Source organism: Pantherophis guttatus, chromosome 9, assembly GCF_059756535.1.
Source record: "Pantherophis guttatus breed Tessera chromosome 9, ASM5975653v1, whole genome shotgun sequence".
Lineage (NCBI taxonomy): Eukaryota > Metazoa > Chordata > Lepidosauria > Squamata > Colubridae > Pantherophis > Pantherophis guttatus.
In genome coordinates this window covers 3,390,913-3,406,397 of record NC_142071.1, presented here as the reverse complement: position 1 = coordinate 3,406,397, position 15,485 = coordinate 3,390,913, and the positions used below count along the sequence as shown (strand labels likewise).

General features: G+C 48.0%; 1 protein-coding gene across 10 annotated transcripts in view; it reads right to left on the bottom strand.

Moving 5' to 3' along the window:
* The window catches only part of FAM178B (family with sequence similarity 178 member B), a 245,345-nt gene that overhangs the window by 58,105 nt on the left and 171,755 nt on the right, over nt 1-15,485 (bottom strand). For all 10 annotated transcript variants that reach the window (XM_087875813.1, XM_087875808.1, XM_087875815.1 and 7 more), the window contains one exon: nt 2,022-2,153. In XM_087875813.1, the coding sequence (XP_087731939.1) occupies nt 2,022-2,153 (132 nt within the window). The remainder of the gene's footprint in view (nt 1-2,021; nt 2,154-15,485) is intronic.

Sequence of the window (15,485 nt, the reverse complement as noted above, 5' to 3'; positions counted from 1 at the left end):
GCTATCCTTAGATCCATCTCCCATACGGCAGCTTGCCTTTCCTTGATGTCGCACCTGCTGCTTATCTCTTTCTAACTCCCTTTCTACCTTCGCTTGCTCGTCTCCTAAAAACGCAGCTTAGAACTACCGATACTTTTGAGACGGAGTTATGGAATAATTGTCACTCAAGGAATAGCTTTTGTCAACCGAGTACGGTTGACAAAGAATTTGCGCAGCCCCAAACTTCTGCGAAGGCAGAAATCATTCTCGATCGGGGGGGAAAGAGAACAACAAAAGGCCTGTACAAAACTGGAAGGGAAGGGGGGATTTGTCAACAGCGGCTCTCTCGGCGCCGTTGAAAAGGGACTTGGCACCTTCAACAGGAATGGTTTTGTCTCTGTGTAAAAAAAATGGCTGGTATGATAGCAGAAACAAATGAGATCTTTTTCAGCCTGAAAGGCATTTAATGTGATCGGTCAGGTCATAAATTCCTGGGCTGAATGCTCTTTATTTTATTTCTGTTGCTCTCTGCTTTGGGAATGGAGGGAGCGAGGAGGAGGAGGAGGAGGAGGAGGAGAAGAAGGGAAGACAAATGAATTTTTCAAGATAATGTAATGAGCACAACAGTAAACGTTTAATACTACATGCAAGTTGGTGCAGGATCAGATGCAGCGCAGCTTAACCCTATTCCTTCCTTCCTGGGGTGATTCAAAGCCAGAGGTGGGATTCAGCCGGTTCGGGCGAATCGGTAATCCCGTCCTATATTGCTGTATTTTGTGACACCGCACGGATGTGCGGATGGCACGCGTGAGCGAATTGCCATGTTGTTTGTTGTCGCACGCATGTGCGGATGGTGCGTGCGAAAGATTTGCCGTGTTTTGGGACGCCGCACGCAGGCTCACATTTCCGGTGCTGGGCGAACCGGTTGTTACAATATGTGAAGCCCATCTCTGTTCAAGGCGCAGTTTGAACAGCATAGGGCTGGGTTATTTGAGGGACTGCCTCTCTCTCCTGATCCTGCAGAGTTTATTTATTTACTTATGTATTCGTTCAATTTCTAGGGCTGCCCATCTCAGTCAATGACTCCGGGTGGCTTACAATTCATATAGAAGTTAGCATGTTTGGGTTCCTTTAATTAGGCAACATCATCTCCCAGGGCTTCAGAAATCGTAATCCTTTCCTTAAGGATATCTATCTCAGCATCTACTTCTGTCCTACTATCGCAGCACCATTGAGAGTGTCCTGACATACGGCATTCTTGCATGGAATGGGAGCAGCTCTGTAGCGGGCAAAAAAACTCTACAGAGAATCATTAAAACTGCCCAGAATATCATCGGGCTCCAGCTACCAGCCCTGGACGACATCTTCGAATCTCACTGTTTGAGAAAGTTGCATAACATTCTCAGAGACTCTTCCCATCCTGCTAACAATCTTTTTGGACTGTTGCCTTCTGGCAGAAGATACGGAACAATTAAAACTCGGACGACACGTTTTCTGAATAGTTTTTATCCCAGAGCTATAATTGCACTCAACAATGAACTAAAGGGCCACCATCAGTGAGCTGTCAGACAGCATTACTTGGTCTGTTGTGTGGATGTTTGGGTGGTTTAGGGGTGGAGAATTGTGGTGGGTGGGAGTGTGTTTGGGGATTGTTAGGCGTGTTGGACCTGATCCTTGGGTGTTAAGTGAATTTCGTTGAATGGGTATACTGTGTATACACGTACAGTGACAATAAAGTTATTTATTTATTTTATTATTTATTTATTTATCTACCCATTCTATCAGGTCAAACAGGATGGGCTCACTCCTATTCCCTTCCCCTCACGTGCAGAGAAGGGCAACTAAGATGATTAAAGGCCTGGAGACTAAAACATATAAAGAATGGTTGCAGGGACTGGGTGTGGCTAATCTAGAGAAAAGAAGAATTAGGGGATTAGCAAAGCTGGCTGGGGAATTCTGGAAGTTGAAGTCCTCCAGGCTTAAAGTTGACAAAGTTGGAAACCCTTGCTCCATAACATTCCCTCTGCCTCCCTCGTTCTTACCTCGTGGTCAAGAGCAGAGAGCGTCTTCTGCTGGTTTTGGGTTGGCTCCTTGTGAAGCCTCTGGGTCTTCTGTAGGGCCTGCTTTAAGCAGGAAGGCCTCATGAGGGGCAGGAGTTCGCAAAGCTGCTGCAGCTGTGGAGAAAAGAGGGGCTTATAGATGCAACTACCACAAGCACACACAAACAAGCAACACAAGGTTCATGGAGACTAGAGCTCTTCAAATTATCCAGGGGGAGGAGGTCCCAAAAACTCCTTTGACCACCTCTCTGCCACTAAAACATGAACAATTGTTTCCTAAATGTCAGTAACCTCTGAGAGAGAGAGAGAGAGAGAGAGAGAGCTGATTTCCTCTGCGCATGCTCCAAGATGGCAGCCTCCAGCTGATCCTCCGTTGCCGGAGGGGGTAATTCTTGGCATTTTCGGGGGTTTGCAAGGGCCAAGTTTCTTCTCTTTGGCCCGGCTAAAGGTTACCGGTTACCACCTTTAGAGCGCTCCATGGCTTAGGACCCGGGGTATCTACGAGACCGCCTTCTGCCACCAGTGGCCTCTCACCGACCACTACGCTCCCATAGAGAGGGGCTCCTCAGGGTGCCGTCGGCCAAACAATTTAATTTAATAAATTTAATAAATAATAATAATAATAATAATAATTTAGGATCTGCTTCCAACCGAATAATGTGGGGTGGACCTCAATGTGTAGCATTGACTACAGATTCAAAGTCTAACATTGAATTAGATAATGCACGGTGACCAGAGGTGGAATTCAAGAATTTTAGCAACCGGTTTTCTGCCTGGTTGCTGGGTAGGTGTGGCCATGGTGGGCGTGGCCTTCTTGGCCTCCTGCTACCATGGCGGGGGGGGGGAGATGTTTTCACCCTCCCCAGGCTCCGGAGGCTTTTCTGGAACCTCCAGGAGGGCAAAAACAGCCTCCTCCAGGCTGCGGAGGCTGGAAACGGACCCATTTCTGGACTTCCGGGAGGCCCATCTTTCGCCCTCCCAGAGCCTCCGCATGGACCCTGCACTTACCTGGTATCCAAAATGGGCTGCGTGGAGACTCCAGGGAGGGGAGGGGAGGGGCGGGAGGGGCCAGCCAGTCCTTGCAACTACCGGTTCAGCGAACCAGATGTAAAATTAGCATCCGTTTCGCCTGAACCGATCCGAACCGGCTGAATCCCACCCCTGACTGTGACCCACAATGTGAAGCCTTCTCATTTAGCTGTCCCAAGTCCTGGATGCCTTTTAATAAAATCTGTTAGCTGGAAAACTTAACATTCTTGTATTTCACAGCACTGTTAATATTCATGTAGTTCATGCTCCTCTGATGAAGTGAATGCAGCTCGCAAAAAAATAATAATAATGTTGTACCCTTTAATAAAGCTTGTTCGTGGGAAATGATCCTACTAGACCTTTCTGGATTTTTTTGCCACCATAGAGTAAAACTGCACACCTACAATGTCTATAATAAACAGAAAAATAGGTCTGAAAGAGATGCTTAGGTCAAATGTCCTCTTCCTGATATATATTAGTTTGCTGTCTGCAAGAGCCGGGGTGGGCATCGATGGTCCCTTTACAACCTGTGGACTTCAACTCCCAGAGTTCCCATCACCCATCTTCTTCCACTTATGACTGTATGACTCTAACCTTGTTGCTGGTATCCTTAAGATTTATATTGACTATTTCCTAATATGATTTGATTGCTTATTTGTACCCTGTGACTATCATTAAGTGTTGTACCTTATGATTGCTGATGAACGTATCTTTTCTTTTATGTACACTGAGAGCTTATGCACCAAGACAAATTCCTTGGGTGTCCAATCACACTTGGCCAATAAAAAATTCAATTCAATTCAGTTCAGTTCAGTTCAGTTCAGTTCAGTTCAGTTCAGTTCAGTTCAGTTCAGTTCAGTTCAGTTCAGTTCAGTTCAGTTCTGTTCTGTTCTGTTCTGTTCTGTTCTGTTCTGTCCTGTCCTGTCCTGTCCTGTCCTGTCCTGTCCTGTCCTGTCCTGTCCTGTCCTGTCCTATCCTGTCCTGTCCTATCCTACCTTATCCTATCCTATCCTATCCTATCCCTGTTCTAATTCTCTCCTCTCCTCTCCTCTCCTCTCCTCTCCTCTCCTCTCCTCTCCTCTCCTCTCCTCTCCCTGTTCTAATTCTATTCTATTCTATTCTATTCTATTCTATTCTATTCTATTCTATTCTATTCTATTCTATTCTATTCTATTCTATTCTATTCTATTCTATTCTATTCAAGTGCTACTGCTATCTGAAGGGACATATCTCAGAAGTTGAGTTCGCATTACCTCAAGGCAAGAATAAAGAACAGATAGAAGGGAAGTATAGCTGAGTCAAAGGAAAGGAGTGATGAATTGTGAATAAAGGCAGAATTCTTTTGGTCTTTTTTTTTTTGCTGGGAATGGGTTAAACAGCATTGAAAATGACAAGGAAGGAAGGAAGAGAAGATGAAGTTGGACAGTCTTCTGAGGAAGTATTCCGTAAGTGGACTTTTAAGTCCAGCATTCCTTCCAAAGAGAGTAGCAAAATTCAACCATGATCGTCCCATTTTCCTGCATTCCTCAAACACTTCCAAACAGTCTGAGCCAGGGGTGAAATGTAAAATTTGTTACTACCAGTTCTGTGGGGGTGGCTTCGTGGGGGTGGTGGTAATGTGACGGGTGGGTGTGGCCAACTTTTTTTTTTTTTTTTAACCTTTTAAAGGCATTTTTTTCCCCCCTACAACCTCTTCGGCTGAAGAGGTTGTAGAAAAATGCTTTTAAAAGGCTCTGACGATCCCAGCTGAGCCGCGCAATCATCAGAGGCTTTTTGATGATCGCGCGGCTCAGCTGGGCATGGAGGGGGGCAGGGATTTTTGCTACCGGTTCTCCGAACCACCCGCCACCATCGCTACCGGATCGGGCGATCCGGTCTGAACCGGGAGCATTTCAGCCCTGGTCTGAGCCCTCCAAGCTGAGCACGGAAGAAGACAGGCGAGAGACGTGGACACCTTAAGTCTTCCAGTTAAAAAAACAGAGCAGGAAAATGATTGTTCCAAACGATGTGTGAGCCGAGCGGTCTGTTCAAGTTGTGGCTTGCAAGCTAGTCACCTCTTGGCTCTCTTCTTGCTGTGTCTACCCGTTTGTTTGCATTTATACAAAGCCCCGTGAGTGACTCAGGCTGCCTGTCTGACAACCGGGCTCCCCTGGTCTTGTTGTCAAACAGAGTTCAGCAACGTTCGGCAGAAAACGCTGAGATTTCATGCTCCAGGAGAAGATAAAAGAGGCTGCAGATTACAAGACGCACAAACTCATCCACGCCATCTTTTGTGGGGAAGCAGCAACTCAATTTGCGACTGAAGCAAGGGCACGGCGAACTCTGCTGGCCTACCAGTGAGTTGGATAAGCAGAGGAGGGACACCCATTCCTGCTGCGGCTGAATGGCCAGCCGCATGTCCCATTTTTTGGCCTCCTAGGCCTCTAGAAGGCGGGTGGGGGCCGGCGGGTAGATGGGGCGATGTGGTTGGAGCAGCCCTCATGGTCCCTTGCGGCCCAGATTAATGTCTTCAGCGGGCCGTAGTTTGAGGACCCTTGTTCTAGAGCCTCAACACAGGAAGGCGTTTGTTGCTCTTCTCTCCACCCTTTCTAGAGCCTAAACATCAGTGTCTCAAAATCAGTGTCAACTCTTTGCGACCACACAGGGACCTTCCCCAGGAGGATCTGTCCTTCAGGTCTTCCATGGTTGGACCCACCACCCCTGTGACTGACTCCATCCCTCTTGCTGCTCCTCCTCCTCTTCCTTCCAACTGGCATCAGGGCCTTCTCCAGAGAGCTGCTTTTTTGCATACCATAATAAGTCCAAAAGAGGATAATTTGAGCTTTGTCATTTGTGCCTCGAGCGAGGACGCTGGCTTGCTTTGTTTGATGATGCACTGGTTTGTTTTCTTGGCCGCTTCCAATATTCTCAGTGGTATTTTCCAATACCAAAGATTTATGAATGTACTGTAAGAAAAGAAATTCCCCATTTGGTGCTTTATTAATTTTAAAAAACAAAAGCGTTCTTTGCAATGGCATATTGATTTGAAAATTAGAAAGAGGGGCTTTGCTCCTTCAGACTTGCGGATACATTTCTGTCCTCTTCCGGGCTCAGCTATGAGTAAGAAAGGTGTATTTTGAGCACACGTAGCTTGGGGCAGGCAGGTGGGAGAAGTAGCATTAATCTAGAAACAGTTGTTCTACTTCTCTGCGAAATGGCTCTTCACCCATGGTGTCTGCTTTTGTATCAGCTCAGCTCCTGTTTCCGATAAAAGACTTCAAAAGACAGGACTGCAGTGTTTTCCTTGCAACTGGGTGGGAATTCCTTTCCTTGTCCTGCTTTTTGCATTTCCCTTCTGTAGTAGCCAAGTCCCTGGAAGACCAGGTTTGAGGAAGAGCATCCTGGAGAAGGTTGGTCTACGTCAGCAGTCTCCAAACTTGGCAACCTTAAGTCTTATAGACTTCAACTCCCAGAGGTCCAGGTTTGGGGCAGATCACCCTGGAGAAGGTTGGTCTACGTCAGGGGTCTCCAAACTTGGCAACTTTAAGACTTGTGGACTTCAACTCCCAGAATTTCCTAGCGAGCTGGAGAAACATTCAGATTCCATTACTATCCACTACTATTGTTTTGGAAACTTGAGAAAAGTGAAACTTATATTGGAGTGAAAAGCCCGGAAACTTTAGTACTGGCTTTTCACCAGTAGCACCAACATGATGTATCTAAATAAATTTGTTCTTTGAGGAAAACCAATGCCTCAAGAGTTCAGTTGGATGCATTATTTGGAGCCTGACATTAACTCAGATTTGCAAGATTCCATTACTGTCACGTAACCTTATAATAAAAGTAGCATTCGTTTGCGCGTCTTTCCAAGTTTGGTCTACCTTGAATGGCTGACAGGTAGCTATTCGGGGAAGGGAACTGTAGGGAGCACAGTAGCGTGGCAGGCCAAAACCGTTGGTGACGACTGGAGAAGTGATACCACTGACTGTGTGGAAGACCCTTTATTGTCTTCTAAAGACAGAAAAAATATGTCCCCACCACTACATGCCACTCACATTAGATCCCTCCCCCCCAAGCTCATACGGTACACAGATGATGCCTGAGAGTAAAGCATGTGGTTTGTGGTTTTGCTACTAGGGAAAGAGCTCAGCGTTGCTGGAGTGATGAACCAGCCAAGCTGGAGCCAGTCCCAGAATTCCCCTTCCTCAAGCCTTCTGTGGAAGGAACTCGGAAGTCATGATCCCCCTAAGACCCTACAGTCTTTTTTCAGGCCCATTACCCTACTTGAAGTGGGAGAGAAGTTGCATCACATTTCCAGGAACAGGAGCCCTTTAGGGCAGGGATCTCCAACCTTGGCAACTTTACGCCTGGCGGACTTCAACTCCCAGAATTCTGGGAGTTGAAGTCCTCCAGCTTTGCTGGCTGGGGAATTCTGGGAGTTGAAGTCCTCCAGCTTTGCTGGCTGGGGGGATTCTGGGAGTTGAAGTCCTCCAGCTTTGCTGGCTGGGGAATTCTGGGAGTTGAAGTCCTCCAGCTTTGCTGGCTGGGGGGATTCTGGGGGTTGAAGTCCTCCAGCTTTGCTGGCTGGGGTACGCCTCACAAAGAAAACCTCACAAAAAAAACCTCACAAAACATCTCTCAAAAATCTTTAACCAGATGTTAGTTGGTGCATCTACTAACACGACTCTCAAACACCATCTATTTTCAGGCCTGCTTCTCTCGCAATAGTGGGGGAGGGAAGAACCCAAACCGAAACAGGGGCAAGCTTAGGTACAGCTCAACGGCCTTGCGATTTGGAGTCTTGGCGGCTTGCTCCCTATAAGGGCCTGGGGCAAAATCAGCCCTCCCAGACCTCAAGGCACGGTGTGGCCAATCGGACAACCGCTTGGCCCTCTTTTTTTTAAAAAAAAAAAAAACCCTGGATGGATGGATGGGACGTTCCCAGTTTTCTGCCCGCTTGGATTTTCGAGCCTAAAAAGGAAACGGTGCAGCAAGCGAGCGAGTGGAACGGAGCCAGTTTCAACCCCCAAGGGAGAGGGAGGGGGGGAGAGTGGGGAAGGGATCAGCAAAGGCCACTCTGAAAGGCAGCCTCTGTTAGTCCAGCGCGCCTGACCTTCTGGAGGAGAGGATGTGGGTTTCTGCTGAAAGCCCTCCATTCACAGGGCGCTGACCCCCAGAGTCCCAATCTCTTCAACCGGCCTCTTTGTCTCCCGGCAAAGTGGCATGGGAGCCGGAGTGGAGTGACGTGGGTGCCAGGTCCGGATTCTAGTGGGGGGGGGGGTGGTAGAAACCCACATGCCCCTCGGAAAGCTGAAAAGAGGACGAGCCGTACGTTGTCATCCCGGCAGGAGCTCCGAGAAATGTCATTCACCCTCCCTGGCCTCCAGTGGTGGAGACAGCCCTATTTCCAGCCCCCTCCCCTCCTCAAAGCGAAGAGTGGGTTAGGGTCATTAGAAAGCCCACCCAGCCGTTTACATAGCACCGAGTGTGAAGAATTTAAACAGTTGGAGATTAAGGAGGTTCTCAAGTGGGTTTTGACGGCTTCGCCTTCGTCCTTGGAAGCCAGCTGTGATTAGGCCGTTTCTTTTTTCGAAAGCGCGCGCAGAGAGGGGGAAAAAAAATCATGTGTTAAGGGGGTTGCTTCACCACCCCTCCCCAAACCCTCGGCCCTCTCGACTTTTGCACCACCAAGTCAGTAGCAGGGCAGTCGGGACGTTTTAAAGTAGGGATTTCTCTGATGCTGGGGGTAGCAGAGCCCACCACCGCCAGCTCTGGGGGGAAAAAACCAAACCAAACCTTGTATATAGGAAATATATCCCTACGTTCGGTTGTTTGAAGAATTTGATCGCAATTCATGAACCTCTGGACAGTCAACCTGACCGAGCGGTGGGCTTCCCTTCCCTATGATGGCCGCCTTTCATTTGACAACTTTCTGCCAACTTTACAAAATTGGGATGACAATTCCAAAGCTAGTTTAAATTATGGTACTGCTAGGATCAGATACCATCTGTAACACTGTCTTCCTTCCTCCCTCCCTCCCTCCCTCCCTCCCCTTCCTTCCTTCTGCCCATCCATCCATCCAATCTTTCCTTTTTCTCCCTCCTTCTTTTCCTTCTGCCTGTTCACTTCTTCCTTCCTTTCTTTTCATTCCTTCCTCCCTCCCCTTCCTTCTGCCCATCCATTTATCCAATTATCTCCCTCTTTCCTCTCCTTCTGTCTGTTCTCTTCTCCTTCTCCTCTTCTTCTTCTTCCTTCTTCTCCTCTTCTTCCTCCTCCTCCTCCTCTTCTTCTTCCTTCTCCTCCTCTTCTTCTCTTCTTCCTTTTTTTTTTAATTTAATTTTAATTTTGATTTATATGCCGCCCTTCTCCGGAGACTCAGGGCGGCTTACAAGGCGTTAAGCAATAGCCTTCATACTTTTGTATATTTATACAAAGTCAGCTTTTTGCCCCCACAAACTGGGTCCTCATTTCACCTCCCTTAGAAAGGATGGAAGGCTGAGTCAACCTTGAGCCTTGGAGAGATTCGAACCAGCAGAAATTGCAGGCAGCTGTGTTAATAACAGGGTGCACTAAACCACTGTACTATCAAGGCTCTCTTCTTCTCCTCCTCTTCTTTCTTCTCCTCCTCTTCTTCTTCCTTCTCCTCCTCCTCCTCTTCTTTCTTCTCTTCTTCCTCCTCCTCCTCCTTCCTCCTCCAAAAAAATCTCCTGGGGCTGGGCTGCCTTGTCTTCTCCTCTTATTTGACCAATAAAGGAAAACTCTCAACTTTCAATTCAGAATAGAGCTGGAAGGGACCTTGGAGGTCTTCTAGTCCAGCCCACTGCTCAAGCAGGAGATCCTATACCATTTCAGACAAGTGTCCAGCCTCTTCTTAAAAACATCCAGTGATGGAGCATCCACGATTTCTGGTGGCAAGCTGTTCCACTGGTTAATTGTCCTCAACGTTAGGAAGCTTCTCCCTGATTCCAGATTGCTTCTTTCCTTGATTAGTTTCCATCCGTTGCTTCTTGTCCTGCCTTCTGGCGCTTTTGGATATAGGTTGACCCCATCCCCTCTTCTTTGGGGCAGCCCTTCAAATACTGGAACGCTGCCATCATGTGCCCCATATTCCTTCTTTTCTCTAGACTAGCCAAACCCAAATCCTGCAACTGTTCTTCATGTGTTTTAGCCTTCAGGCCTTTAATCATCTTAGTTGCTCTTCTTTGCACTTTTTCCCAAAGTCTCAACATCTTCTTTGTAACGTGACCAAAACTGGATGCGGTTTTCCAGCTGTGGTCTTAACTAAGGATTTATAAAGCGGCACTAATCCTTCATGTGATTTTGATTTTATGCTTCTGTTTCTACAATCCAGGATTGTATTAGCTTTTTTGGCTGCTGTCGCACACGGCTGTCTCGTGTTTAAGTGATCAGCCACCAGGACTCCAAGGTCCCTCTCACAGTTACTGTTTTTGAGCCAGGTTTCGCCTAATATATACTTGTACCCAGAGGTGGGCTGCTGAGGGTTCGCGGCTAAGATTGTAGCTAACATTCTGTGCGGTTCAGAGAACCCCCAAATTCCACTCCTGGCTGGTCCTGCCCACCCTGCCCCGCCCCTCCCAGGTGTCCCCACGCAGCCCATTTTGGATGCAGGTAAGTGCAGGGTGCGCGTAGAGGCTTGGGGAGGGTGAAAACGGGCCTACCGGAAGTTCGGGAAGGCTGGAAAAGGGCCCATTTCCGGCCTCCAGAGGGCCTCCGGAGCCTGGGGAGGCCATTTTCACCCTCCCGGAGGCTCAAGGAAAGCCTCCGGAACCCGGGGAGGACAAAAACGGCTGAAGAAAAGCCTCCAGAACCCGGGGAGGACAAAAACGCCCCCCACCCCACCGTGGTACAGGAAGCCAACTAGGCCACGCCCACTATGGCCACACCCACCCAGCAACCAGGCAGAGAACCCCTTGAAGCTCACCCCTGCTTTTGTTTTTTTCCTGCCTAAGTGTAAAACCTTGCTTTTCTCCACATTAAAATTTCATTTTGTTGGATCCTTTTGGATCCTGAGCTAGCTTGCCACTTGCTATCTTTTGCTCGGCAGCCCTGAAGTTTTCGTTCCAGCGAGGTCACGATCGCAGGGGAAACCTAGATGGCTTCCTTCCTGGCCAGCCTTGACGTGGTGCGTCTTGCTCAAGGGTGAACAGGCTTGAGCTGGCAGCCTTGAACCCGTGTGTGGACTTGCCCTGTTAAAACATTCTTCTTCTTCCTCCTGCCTTCGACGTCTCTTTCCCGCTTCCAAAACAGCTTTCGCACTCTGCGTAACCCCCGTGGAAGGATTTGAATGTGAACAAATCAGCAGAAATTTCATTGCCACAGAGCGCTGGGGTGGGAGTGGGCGTGGGGGGAAGAGGGTGGGGAGAATCTGTCAGATCTCCAGTGCCTTCCCGTTTGTTCCCACCGTTTCTCCGTTGTGCCTGCTGGTTTAACTTATTCGTCTTCCCTCCAAAGAAGTGGCGGAGAAGATTTCAACAATAGCTAGTGCCAGAATGAATCACGGAATCTGTCTGTGTATAGACAAACATAAACCGCCCACCTGCACCGCCTTAAAAAGTGCAGAAGCTGGAGAAGTCGATGCGGTGACGGCCTGCAGAGGAAGCCGAGTTGGCAATTTCATAAAAAAAAAAACAAAAAAAACAAAAAAAACCAGAGGACTCAACTGCTGGAGGAGAAAGGGAGGCCTATGTCTGCGATTAACAGGTTTTTTTTTTTTTTCCTTTCCTTGGTGGTGGAAAGAAGCTCGTTTTGAATTGAGCAAGAGCTTCGTGGGGGTTTTGGGGACTCGTTCCTTGGTTGCTGCAAAGCGGGGCTGATGGAGAACTCAACCCTTCCTGAACTTCTCTCTGCGTACAGCAGATCCTGGAATCCAGGGGTGGGCTTCAAAACTTTTAGCAAGGGATTCTCTGCCCGGTTGCTGGGTGGGCGTGGCCATGACGGGGACGGGGCGTTTCTGCCCTCCCTTGCCTCCAAGGGCCTTCCTCAAGCCTCCGGGAGGGTGAAAACAGCTTCCCCAGGCTCCAGAGGCCGTCTGGTGGACAGAAACGTGCCTGTTTCGGGCCTTCCCAAACTTCCAGTAGGCCTGTTTTTAACCCTCCCTGAGCGTCCACGCGTGCCCTGCACTTACCTGCATTCAAAATGGGCCGTGTGGGGACTCCTGGGAGGGGCAGGGCGGGGTGGGCGGGGCCAGCCAGGACTGAGATTTGCGGGTTCTCCGAACTTCACTCTCCCAAACCTCTACGAATACCCAGCAGCCCCCTCCCAAGGAGCAGGGGGACCTCCCCCTTGGTCCCTTCTTCCTATGGGGCGGGGGTGTCAAACTCGATTTCATTGAGGGCCACATCAGGGTTGCGTGTGTGTGTGTGTGTGTGTGTGTGTGTGTGTGTGTGTGTGTGGCCAGAATGGGTGTGGCCAGCTCGACATCACTCATGACAGGGGCTCCTGTGGTGGCCCAAGCGCTCTGCCAGTGAAAACGGGCTCCCAAGCACCATTTCCAGCAGTGATGGCCTCCTGCAACCTTCTGTGGCAGAAGATCAGTTTGCATCAGGGGGTGAGCCACTATGGACCCCTTTACTACCTCTGGTCCAACTCAGCTCAGGAAAAAAAAACCAAAAAGACAGATAAATGGAAATAAGAGAGAAAAGGGCAGCCAAAATAAAACGTGCAACTCCTTCTATTTCTGCTCTCACCTCCGATTTTATCTCCATCCACTTTGGACAATGACGCGGGGTGAAATCCAGCAGATTCTAACAGGTTCTGGAGAACTGGTAGCGGAAATTTTGAGTAGTTCGGAGAACCAGCAAATACCACCTCTGGCTGGCCCCAGAGTAGGGTGGGAATGGAGATTTTGCAATATCCTTCCCCTGCCACGTCCATCAAGCCACGCCCGCAGAACCAGTAGGGAAAATTTTTGAATTTCACCCCTGTGCGGAACCCACAACTGTGGCCCTCAGCAGAAAAGCAATTTGCCCTCTCCGTCAGCAACCCCCCACCCCATCCTTCCTCTGCAAGGGGAGCGATGCTCCCTTTCTAATTAATTTCGCAGACTCGAGCAAAGATAACCGAGGTGAGGCTTGTTGAGAACTTTCAACGCCCTAAAAACAATATATAAATGCCAAGTGTGAAGAATGAAAATTGGCTGAGAAACTCAAAGCCCTTTCCATTTAGTTAATGCTCAATTATGACTGTGAAACAAAGGAGTCCTGTGATTTTCTTTTATTATTTTTTTTAAATCACCTACAAAGGAGGCATTCTTCTGCTCTGTCTGATCTGGGGTTATAAATTGAACGCCGTGCCTTCGCGCCCGATGGCTGGCGGCCTGCGTGAATGAGTAAGAAGCGCTAATATCCTGAGGAGGAGGCGAGAACGAAGCTTTTTAAAGAGGTCTTCGAGAAAGTCCGTTGAAGAGACCCTGGTCTCTCTCTTATGTGGCTTTCCTGGGGTGGGGGTGGAAGGAAGGGGGGGGAGATCTCACCACCCTTCATGAGCCCCAACCACAGAAAAAAAACCAGAGAAATATTCAGGCGTCAGGATCAAAGTGGGGAAATCAAAGCCAGGAAGTATCTCAAAAGTTTTCGTCGGTCACATGTGGCGCGCGGTCTTCTTGAAAAGTCATTCTGTGGGTCTCCTCCTCTCCCCCCCACTCTTTTTTTTAAACCCCTGGGAAATGATAGGACCCAGATGAGGAGGAAACAATTACCAAATGTCCTCAATGCATATTCTTGGAAAGCGGGCAGGATGCAGGATGTCTCTGCAAGTGGCTCTTCAAAGGCCTCCTTTGTAGACAGGAGCCAGTGGGTAGAGCAACATGGCTGGGACAACCCTTCCTATCTTCTGCTCTCCTCCCTCCTTCCCTTCAGCATCTTGGAAGACTCTTTATTTAGATTAAATAAAAGCGACAAAAGGAGTTACAAGATACCAGAGGGAGAAGCAGGACAGATTCACCAAAAAGTTAAAATTCTAAAAAGGGCAAGAGATGACGGATAGAACACTTTTTAACATGTTTTTTTTTTAATTTGATTTATATGCCGCCCTTCTCCGGAGACTCAGGGCGGCTTACAATGCGTTAAGCAATAGCCTTTATACTTTTTGTATATTTATACAAAGTCAGCTTATTGCCCCCACAATCTGGGTCCTCATTTTACCTACCTTAGAAAGGATGGAAGGCTGAGTCAACCTTGAGCCTGGTGAGATTTGAACTTACAGTAATTGCAGACAGCTTGATGTTAATAACAGTGCTTTAGTCTGCTGCGCCACCAGGCTCTTCTTAATGGTGATTATTCTAATGAGCGTTGGGGAAAAAAAGAAGTAAAAGTAGAAATTGGGAAAATAATATTATGTATACTGAAATGTAATAGAACATATTACATTTACTAAGTATACACAAGTGTTAGAAGTTGAAAAAGTATGATTATGTATGTTAAAATGGTAATGTCACTTATCAGTATTGTATGCAAAATATATTGACCCAGATAATACACTGTTCACTAAGCACTTATGGATGTTAAAGATATATATATATATATATATATATAAAAGGAAGACTTGTCTGCCCCTCTGGTTGTTTTGCAGGGTGGAAGCACACATCTGTGACAGATGTGCCTTAAAGACAGGGATGGGAGGAGAGAGCTGTCTGTAGAGACGGGTACGGCAGGTTTTACGGCAACGAGCTGAACCCAAGGAATCCGTTGGATTTGTGCATCGTCTTCAGTTCAGCTCCTTGGTTGGTTAATGTGAGGATCAGCAAGGGCGAAAAGGCCTTCAGGAAAGCGACCTGGCCAAAAACGGTTGGGTTTCGTAGAATCCGCTGAAGAATCCACAACGCGTAAGGAGATATTTTAGCCTTGGGAGCAAGCAGGTTCAACTTGGTGAATGTATTTTAGTTTATGGAGGCCCAATTTACTGGGCTGTGATTCAGAAGCTCTCTATGATGTCCCCGTACGTGGCATTCAGCAATCCAATTCTACCGCTGTGTTTATCTTAGCTGCTTTAAGATCTGTGGACTTGAATTCCCAGAATTGTGCCGTTCGGCAAACCCGATTCTGTAGCGACGCTAAGATTGGTGGACTTCAACTTCCACAACATGCCATTCCATGATCCAATTCTACGGCCGTGTTCATATTAGCCGCTTTAAGATCTGTGGACTTCAACTCCCAGAATTCCCCAGCCAGCCATGCATGCATGCATGCATGGGTGGCTGATCTGAAATCTGCTGAGATTGACAGACGCTGTTCTACACTGTCCCCCTTACCAGGGAAATGCCTCTTTCACAACGAGTGCTTTTCACAAATTAACAGGAAAAGCTCCATCAACAGGACTCAACAACCCTCTGACTTTTCTCTTGGGAGTGATCCCCCCAAAAAGTGATTCCAAGATACCTCCCGTTCAGGGGTGGTATTCACTTACCTTCGCTACTGGTTT